Here is a 10,325-nt window from a genome sequence, read left to right as displayed (position 1 = left end):
TTGTTTTCAGGCTAAACCCAAGGGTGTCCACTAAAAAAAACTAGATAGCCTCATCTTGCAACGACCCTTGCGTCTTCTATGAGAGGGCGGATAAGCAACTAGGTTCCCAACGACATGTGAAAGGTAAGCTCTCTTCACTTGGTTTGTCTTGAGTTAGTAATTGTGGTGGTGGGTTTGCGCTTTCCACCTAACTTTATTAAATAAAAACTAAACTAAATTCTTCTTACAAATTTTTTTGTATTAATGCAAAGACTCTTTAGGGAATCCCCACTCTTTAGCTAGCTCTTGAGGTAAGGTGCCAACCCTAAACTCAATGCTTTTGTTTTATGGTTTTTTATTTTTTTGTTTTATGTTTATGCTTATGTTGCACGTTTCTATGTTTATTCTTTTTTATTCTATGTTTAGGTATTTCATCTATCTTATGTGGCGTGTATCCTCACTTGCCATACACTCTTTAGGGAATTCCCACTCTTTAGGTAACTCTTCAAGTATGCCTCATCCCTATAAACCCAATGCTTTTTTATACTACGTCATTCATGTGTATGCTTATGTGTTTATGTTTATGCTTAAATGTTATGTGATCCTATGTTGCATCATGTTTATGTTTATGTGAATGCTTTATGCATGATAATAATTTCTTCTATGTTTATGCTTTATGCATGCTTCTATTTTTATGTTTATGCTTTTTGTTCTATGCTTTTACTTATGTTTCTTCCATGTTTATGCTTCTATGTTTATGTTTATGCTTATGTTTATTCTACGTTTAGAGTGGCCATGGAGTTAAATACAAACAGGACGACGATCCAATCAAAACTATGTATATAAGGCCACATGTTCACACGTTAAGCTTATGTATTATTATGTAGCACTATTTTATCATTAAGCTTATGCATGCCTACATGCTAAATTTTTTAGAGTTTGCCATCTTATGGGGTCCTCGAATGCCAATCCTATCATACTAGAGGATAACACATAATGTCTATGAGGTATAAAACACTTGGGTTATTAGGCAAAATATTTGTAAGTTCTTATAGATTTTTTTATCCATATTATGTATGTTGTTGCTTATGTGTTGTGAAACTTTCATGTTTTTTATACATATTGTTTCTTATGCATGTTGGTAACTATTTACAAGAATTGGTAGTAAGTTGCTCGTCTAATTGAATGGGAGAATCATGAAATATGTAAACCATAAAGAAGATGAAACTCGGGAATGGCTTAAAAAATAAGGAGTGATAACCAAAGAGGAGACATCTCACAAGACCAAGGCAACTATGAGGTGAGACTGCTTGATCCTCATGGTTTTAATTTCTTTATATTAAAGCTTTGTTTGAAAGTGATGGAGCACTAACTTTGTATATTTTTTATTGTATGTAATGCAGGATAAGGATGAAAGTGGTGAAGATGTAGCACATGGTGAGGAGGTTGATGACATTGAGGAGAGGACGAAGACAATGAAGATTAGTTTACTTCCTAAAATTAGGACATTGTAATAGGACATAGGCTATGCTTCAATGTCACATTGCTCTCTCGAGTTTATTTTGTAGCACGTCCTTTTGCAACACCTTTTTGGGCTTATATGTACACGTATGCTATTAGTAACTTTCTTGGGCTTTTATGTATATGTTATTTGCAAGGTTATCAATGATAATTATGTCCTTTTTTGGACTCTTAATGTTTGTCTTTTTTTGGGGGGGGTTACAATATATGTAAATGTTTTCAATGTTCATTACACACACACACACACACACATATAAGGGGCAGAATATATGTAAATGTTTTCAATGTTCATTACACACACACACACACACACACACACATACACACATATAAGGGGCAGAATAGGGGAGACATCTCTCCCCCATTTCGCCCCTATCTTTTTTGTTACAATCTACAACACAACAGTTGTACATTTATAGCTACATGCATAAGCACTGTGTGTATAGCTACATCACACAATTTTTCACTTTTATACTTCATTTGTTCTTGTGTGGTTCTAGAGGCACAATGCCTTGTCTTGTAGTGGTTCTCCTCCATTTGGAAAAGTCATTCTTCAAAATTATTAGCATGAAAATGAGGCTCCCCGCATGGCATAACAAGCTCAAAATGGTTCCAAGTGTAATCATTTCCAATCGAGCTCCAATACGTGCATGCATGACCTTCAATACATGCTCCAATGCCTCTACAGGCGAGCTCCCACTAATTACACATGAACATATGCAAACCTGCTCCTCACCTGCTCCCACTTTACACATGAACATATGCAAACCTTATCTGAAGGGTAAAAAGGCCCAAGTGAAGGATTCTGGAAGTCTTTGGCAGTGAGAGCTCCACAAAGCACACATGGCCTTGTAGAACTCTCACCAAAGTATGATTTTTGGCGGGCTAGGTTACCCTTCAAAATGATGAGTTTAGTAAAAATAAGCCCGTGTTTTAAAATTTACCTCATTTTCTGATGGCCACTAATAAATAGGTGGCTGTATTTTACGGGCCAAAATGCCCAAAAACGCAAACGCTTGGTTCTCACTTGCCATAGACTGAACATGGCATGCCATTAGACCGACATGGCATGAGCAATAATTAAAGAGGGAGACGTCAAGTGGGAATGTGGGGCGTCCTTAGTTTTCTTGAAAGTGTACTTAACGAAAAAGACGACCTTTTACAATTGAACCAAGTTGGATGAAACGTCAAGAGTGACTCGACATGAAACGTAGAAAGTTTGGATTTCTGAGGTTGAGAAGTGAGGAATCTGAGGAATGCGCGAAATTTAAAACGAAGATGTGGATTGATGGAGGTACACGCTACAGATTTCGTCAAACACGTGTTTGTTGGCACATGAGAAAATCCGCTATATGGTAACGTGACGCGCCAAAACCATCTCTCTGTCGTGACTCAAAACCAATTTCCGCACGCAAAAATATATATCCGCACGAGAATCTATTTCCAGCGCCGATTTCCTACAGACTTCGGCGCTCGACTAAGATGTTTTTTTCCAACCAATAATGAACGCTCGAATTTTTTAATTTCTAAAATCTCAGCTGACCGTTTTTTTCCATGCGTTCCATGACCATCGGGCGGCCTCATCAGATCTTGAAGCTGATAAAAGGCCGGGCTAGCTCAACATGAAGTTTATAATTGTTGGCGCCATGGCCGAGATCCCAAGCTCCAGTAAGGTTTTCTTGAGCTGGCGGGATGTGAGTGTAAAGGCGCGGGATGCCACGGGCCAAGCACGCTACTTGCTGCAGGATGTCACGGGCTATGCAGAGCCTGGTGGCCTCGTGGCCTTCATGGGCTCCTCCGGCAGTGGCAAATCCACTCTGCTCAACGCAATCGCAGGTATTACTGGCATAAATCACCCAATTAACCTAATACGTGCATTAATAAGCTTCCTCAAATTGAATACAGTGTTCCAAATCATAACTATTTACCGCTTTTCGATCCGTGAAGGGAGGCTGGGCAATGCGTTCATGGAGAAAGGTGAGATTCTTGCCAACGGGAGGAAGCAGCGGCTGTCGTACGGCAACCTGGTTGGCGATTATTTTTTTCCGTATTCGAATTATTCAATTTATTTCGAAAATCATACATCGTTGATTTAAGAATCGTTTCAAACTTTTAACGCGTCCAGTTTCATGCAGGCGTACGTGATGCAGGACGACTCGCTCATCCCGACGCTGAGCGTGTACGAGACTATGCTGTACGCGGCCCATCTCCAACTGCCGGCCGCCATGAGCCTCACCGAGAAGCAGGACCGAGTGCAACGCAGCATCCGCGAGATGGGGCTGCAGGCCAGTACCTTCCGCTTCATGCATAAGCGAATATTACATTTTTGAGCGAGAGAGAAAGAAACGTACCTTTTCAAACGCTAGAGAGAGACAGACAGACATAGATAGATGTACCTTTTAAATCAAACATAAAGTTAATGTTACATTTGAGAGGGAGAGAGAGAGAGAGAGAGAGAGAGAGAGAGATATGTACCTTCTAAATCATACATAAGTTACCACTACATTTGAGAGGGAGAGAGAGAAAGAATACATAAGTTACTATTACATTTGAATGTGGGAGAGATAGAGAAAGAAAGAATACATAATTTACTATTACATTCGAGTGAGAGAGAGATAGAGAAACAGAGAATACATAAGTTACTATTACATTTGAGTGATATATATATATATATATATACCTTTCCAATATATGGTGTATAAATAGGCCAATAAGACCTTTCCTTTGCAATCAAATTGTTTCAAGATCGTTTCACACATTTACATGCCTTTTATATCCATTGCAAGTATAAAGATTGTTGGAAATTTCCAACAAACATATTATCTAACAATGTTGATTAAAATGTTGTAGGCTTGTGTGAACACTCGTGTGGGTGGTTGGTACACCAAAGGACTAAGTGGTGGGGAAAAGAGGCGTCTGAGTATTGCAATTGAAATTATCAAGCAACCCCCCTTGCTCTTCCTTGACGAGCCCACTAGTGGCCTTGATAGGTACCAATCAAGTCCTTTGATTAATCACAAATATATTTACTCCAAGAATCATGGCTTCATATAATACCATTGGCAGTGTGGCTTCAATTCATGTTGTCAAAAGACTTCGAGCCCTTGCAAAGGCAGAAAGAACTATCATTCTTGCAATTCATCAACCCAATAGTGAAGCTTTTGGCCTCTTTGACCAACTCGGTTTGTTGTGTAAGGGTCGCATGGTTTACTTTGGTGACAAAAGTAAAGCACAACAGGTTAGTTCTTTCTATTTGCAATCTTTCTCTTTACAATTTAATAATTACAAAACATCAAAGTTATATAGCAGTGTATTCAAGTATTTTCCATTTTTTTAATTTTCAATGTTTAAGATCATATTACAAAATAGATCATCTTGAAATTCCATTATAAATACTAGTTCAAAAGCTCATTTTCAAAATAAATATACAAAAGCGTATCTCTCATAAGAGAAGAATTTCTCTCTAATGGCATGTGCCCTTTGAGAGAGAGAGAGAGAGAGAGAGAGTTCTTATAGATAGTGACATCTACGAAAGGCTAAAATGATTGAAGGAAATCAAGGACAAAATGACTGAAGAGATCAAATAAATAAATGAATACCATGCAATTTTATTCCAAATTTGTGGTCATGAAAAAAGAAAAGTACTAAAAAATTTCATAATACAGAGTAAGAAGTAGAAAAGGGAGAGAGAAACGTGGACCTCATGCACATGTCATTGCGTACAATATGGAAACTTTTAGTAATTCTCGAAACCCTTCTAAGTAATAACATTCTTCTTAGTATTTTATTGAAATGGGGCTCTACAAAAAAAATTGCATCACTAAGACCGATCTTTTCACCAATCATGCCAAGAAAAGGCACCTTTTGAAAAAAACACCTTTTTTTTGAAATATTTTAATTTTAGCCACACAACCTTTTTTCCAAATATTTAAATTGTAACCACACAAAGAACTATTCAATACCTTGTTTCCCCTAAAAGCATGTATTTCTAACCATCAAACTCAATCTATGGTGTAGAATCTATAGTTAATAGTTTTAATGCTTTTTTTATATATAGTAATATGTTGATTTTAAATTATAAGAATTTGAACTTGTGTGGCGAAGGACTTGGCATCATCCATTTTCTAGTCTGAAAAAGCTTGAAGAGAGAATACATATTTGCGGCTCGTGAGGATTCGAAACTAAATAAAATAAGTTCAAATTTTTGAAAAGCAAGAAGGACTAAAACAAAATATTTTTTTGCATTAAATTTTACAATTGAAAGAAATTTAATTATGGTCTAGATTGAATCCATGGTTCCACTTTGACTCTATAAGTAAGGTTCAATAAAGCTTAATTTTTCTAGGACATTCTTTGAACTCCTTCATGTGAGGGATGTTTTAATAGAAGAACAGAAGATAATTTAAAGACAAAAAAGATAGCCCATATATGCTATTACAAGTCGAGAGGGGTGTAGCTCTATTCTCAATATAGACAATATGTCCATAAATTTTTTATGGAAATGACATCATTCTCTCTAGTTATAGGATTTACTCAAACACATAAATCGTGGCTGCTATTATAAATGTTGTTGTCTAGTGCACTTTATGTTGTGTACGAAAAAATGATGCTAGTTTTTTTAGCAAACTTGCAAAGGGGAATAACAAGTTGGAAAGAGGACACATTTAGTTCTACGTAGAATTATTCCACTTTGGACCTTATCTCCACCTTTAAGGGTTATAACTAAGGAATGGAATGCTTGTTCTTATAGAGTCTTCTACTTTTTTATGGACTTTATAAAGCTTTTGGCAATTTCCCATGCAAGAAGATTCTTAACATGCTTCAAGAACTAGACTTCCCAAAAGAGTTTCTCTAGAGAATGATTGCAATTTGTGAGCATGCCAAAGAAATCTAGCTAGGATGTTTCACAGTGAAGGTAGAAGCAACATTAGCATGAATTAGGGTAATCTTCTTCCTTTCTCAAGTATACGTTTAGGAGGTGGCTAGATTCATTACAAGGTTGAAAGGGGTCTAGCTCTTTTAAAATTTTAGGAAACATGCATTATGTCCATTATTTTGTATGGATATGACATTTTTCTCCATTTATAGAGGCTTTCCTCAAACACATCAACCATGGCTATTATTATAAATGTTGTTATCTAGTTCCCTCTATCTTATGTACAAAAAATAATAATCAATGGCAAATGTTTTGTAAACTTAATACTTTGATGAACACATGAAATGTGAGATTCCACCTCTATTCATATCTTGGTTTGGAAAAATCATGCCTTTCTTGCAAGGAGGGTGTGCCTTTCTTGCAAGGAGGGTGTAGTTTTTATAGTTATTTTTCCTTTTTACAATACCTCATTTAACTTTTGTTGAACTCTATTAAATGCTTTTGTAGAGGTGGATTCCTCTAGATCCTCTCTCTTTCTTTTATCTTGTATATATAACCTACTATCTCATACATTTTTAGAAAAATCATTCCTATATCTAAGTTTCCCGTCCGCTCCCTCTCTCTCTCTCTCTCTCTCTCTCTCTCTCTCTCTCTCTCTCCATCATAACCTCCCACTATCCCATAATAAAAGGTAGGTTATATTGTGTTTTAATTTAATTGTAAGTATGTTGTATGTTTTACAAAATCAATGTAATTTAATAAAAGGTAGGTTATATTGTGTTTTAATTTAATTTAATTGTAAGTATGTTGTATGTTTTACAAAATCAATGTAGAGCTCTAGCATGATTATTATTGTAATCCAAAATTGTGGAACTCTGGCATGTTTTTCCCTTATTAGTATTGCAATCCAAAAATTTGTTATCTATAAAACTTTACATATATTACCTTTGGCACATGCAGATATTTGATGATGCTGGCTTCCCTTGCCCAACTTTTAGGAACCCTTCAGATCATTTTCTTTGGATCATAAATTCTGACTTTGAAGAGGTAGGCAAGGCAATATTGCATCTAACAAAATTGTTATCCATCTCTTCTCTCTTTTCTTAGCAAGGTGTTGTCCTCTTAGTAAATGTCTATGTGCACTTTGCACCCATGTTTTTTGGCTAGCCTTCACTATGGCGGGTCCTCCTCTTCACCTTCAGACAAGTGAACTAGTATGTTGCCTTATCCATAAAGATTTGTGAGCTAAAATGGAAATAACTTAAACTTTTCATTGGTACATACAAGTTTTGAAATTAAAACTTGGCAAATTTTTCAGATGCACTGTTATGATACAGAGATGCAGAAAGCCACAAGGAATACCACATCAAAAAATGCCCAAGTTCTTATCAAGTTTTATAAAGAATCTAGCATTAAAACTTTTGTTGATGCTAAAATACAAGAAGCTTCGAGAAAGGTAAAATTAGGCATACAATTAGTTTCAATGTGTTTTTTGGGTTGTCACATAACTAACTATTCTATTGTGTAAAATGTTAGGAAGGTGATATTTTGAAAGGTGCTACATCTGGAGGTGTTGATTTCTACACACAAGCCTTTTATTTGACGTCTAGATCATTTACACACATGCGACGTGACTTGACCTACTACTGGTTTCGACTTTGTGCATATGTATTGTTGTCCATTGTGGTGGGGACAATTTTTTATAAAGTTGGCCTTTCTTACAATGCTATTCAGGTATAGAAATTCCCCAATTTTGCCACTTGCAAAGGATTTATTTCTAGGCATAGAGTAGTAATATATAATTCTTTGTCTATCCTTAATCTAGGCATATAGTAGTAAGATATATTAACAATTTGCCTATACATGGCTTGCACAGGCAAGGGCATCCCTCCTTGTGTTTCTCACCTCATTTTTAACTATGATTGGAATGATGAGCTTCCCTTCCTTTGTAGAGGATATGAAGGTACTTAAAATCTCTCTCAACTTAGTTAGCTTAGCTACTACAATTTTTGTAAAAAATCAAGTCATTGAAGAATCATCTCATTAGACTCAAAAGCTATTCAAGCCTTTTCTAATGGGGTAAAAATTGTTTCTAATGGGGTGTGATGTTGTCTCTTGTGCAAAGATTTTCACTCGAGATAGACTGAATGGGCACTATGGAGTTGCAGCTTTTGTTGTAGCAAACACAACATCATCTTTCCCATTTATTTTCCTCATATCTCTTGTTCCGGGGGCAATAGTGTATATACTTAGTGGCCTACACCCTGGGTTAGGCCACTTTGTATACTTCTTTATCTCGTTGTTAGCTTGTCTTTTAGCTGTGGAGGGTTTGCTAATGTCCATTGCAAGTTTAGTACCAGATTACCTCTCGGGCATGATGGCAACATGTGGAATCATGGTAATATAATTTTGAGATATTTTACATTCTTAATAATATAATTTATTTACAATTTTGATAAGGATAGAAAGCTCAATTTTAAACTATGTTTTGTTTGGTTATGTGGGCATGCAAATGGCAGGGCATCTACTCTCTCACTGGAGGTTTCTTCTGTCGTCTAGACAAGTTACCTAAGCCTATATGGCGATATCCTTTCTCATACATATCTTTTAACACATGGACTAATAAGGTAAGAGGATAATGATGTAAATTTTATTTTTAATACTAGTAATGTGGTTTGTAAGACAATCGCCATGGCATAAGGTTAGCTACATAAACTTACCTACACATGAATCCACAGGTCCGTGGAATTGGATGGGGCCCTTCCTGTAGGCCAATTGCCATGGCGTAGGGCTAGCTACACAACCTTACCTACCATGAGTTCCCATCCATGGAGTTGGATGAGCAAGGATTAGTTGTGTATTGAGCCCAAATGTGATGATCATAGAGTTGATTATAGTAAAATGATTAAAGAATTGGATCATTTGAGTGTAGAAAAGCTATTAAGATTTCAATCATGCGAATAACCTCTCATTGTTTCTTGTAAATAGGCCTTCTACAACAATGATTTTAATGGTCTTCAATTTGAGAATAATATAGCAGGAGGACCCCCACTTGCCGGGGAGGATATTGTCCGCACCATGTTCCAAATGGACATGCTTTATTCTAAATGGTGGGCAACCTTTGTTCTTTTGTGCATGGCCATAACCTATCGAATCATCTTCTTCTTTTCTATGAAGCTTAGAGAAAATTTTCCTATGATCATGCACAAGATCAAGGCAAGGAAGGCGGTGATTACAAGGGATTTTTGTGACAAATTTGTTGCACTTAGTGACATTGATCACCATCAAGACCTTGACTTGGTCACTATAAGTACATTTGTTTGAGAATGGGCTATAACAGTGTAGGCACTCCAGTAGGAACCTTGAAGCATGAATTGTATAAAATTCATGTAACCCTGATCCCAACATTATAACTGTCACATAGATTTTTCTTTCACGCACATTGTAGATCTTTACTTCGATTAGAGTCACTATTAATTTGAATCTACATGATTTCAACATATGCAAATACATGTAGATATTGGCAAGTTTCATTCTTTGTATCCCCACTTGTAACTTGTATGCCCTTACCATGCTAAATCATATGAGATTTAATAAAACCCTTCTTTCATACCTTTTTATTTATTGACTACTCAAGTACCCTTCTCGATTGTGTGTGTGCGTGCGTGTGTGTGTGTGTGTGTGTGTGTGTGTGTGAGAGAGAGAGAGAGAGAGAGAGAGAGAGAGAGAGAGAGAGAGAGAGTGTTCCACTCTACTGTTTGAGTTAGTTTTAAGAGATATCCAAAGGCTTTTTCGTGAGCATGATCATCTCATAACAAGCAATACACAAGAAATACACCAAAAGCTCATTATACATCAAAATGTTATGTAAACAATCACAAAAGGAAACTAGATTACCTATACTATTGAGTCTTTCATCTTATGAAATCCTAAATATTGGTCAATATGC

At 36.3% G+C, this 10,325-nt stretch overlaps 1 protein-coding gene across 1 annotated transcript; it reads left to right on the top strand.

Moving 5' to 3' along the window:
• The first annotated feature begins 2,966 nt into the window (after positions 1–2,966).
• On the top strand, positions 2,967–9,983 carry LOC147608239 (ABC transporter G family member 1-like). Its single transcript, XM_086789398.1, has 12 exons — positions 2,967–3,336; positions 3,448–3,527; positions 3,636–3,785; positions 4,351–4,490; positions 4,567–4,738; positions 7,337–7,423; positions 7,695–7,832; positions 7,913–8,110; positions 8,253–8,339; positions 8,502–8,774; positions 8,896–9,003; positions 9,365–9,983. Exons 1-12 carry the CDS (start codon positions 3,123–3,125, stop codon positions 9,698–9,700), a joined length of 1,983 nt encoding a protein of 660 aa, XP_086645524.1. The 5' UTR covers positions 2,967–3,122; the 3' UTR covers positions 9,701–9,983.
• The last annotated feature ends 342 nt before the right edge of the window (positions 9,984–10,325 follow it).

Source organism: Cibotium barometz, chromosome 53 (genome assembly GCF_041138505.1).
Source record: "Cibotium barometz isolate CiBa-2024 chromosome 53, ASM4113850v1, whole genome shotgun sequence".
Lineage (NCBI taxonomy): Eukaryota > Viridiplantae > Streptophyta > Polypodiopsida > Cyatheales > Cibotiaceae > Cibotium > Cibotium barometz.
Note: the sequence above shows the minus strand (reverse complement) of the source record. Positions and strands in the feature narration are given on the sequence as shown.

Excerpts from the sequence above, each read along its gene's own strand:
- LOC147608239 (XM_086789398.1), top strand. The coding sequence starts at position 3,123 with ATGAAGTTTATAATTGTTGGCGCCATGGCCGAGATCCCAAGCTCCAGT. Across the intron at positions 4,739-7,336 it reads ACAAAAGTAAAGCACAACAG|ATATTTGATGATGCTGGCTT; the intron begins GTTAGTTCTTTC and ends TGGCACATGCAG. Across the intron at positions 8,340-8,501 it reads CCTTTGTAGAGGATATGAAG|ATTTTCACTCGAGATAGACT; the intron begins GTACTTAAAATC and ends TCTTGTGCAAAG.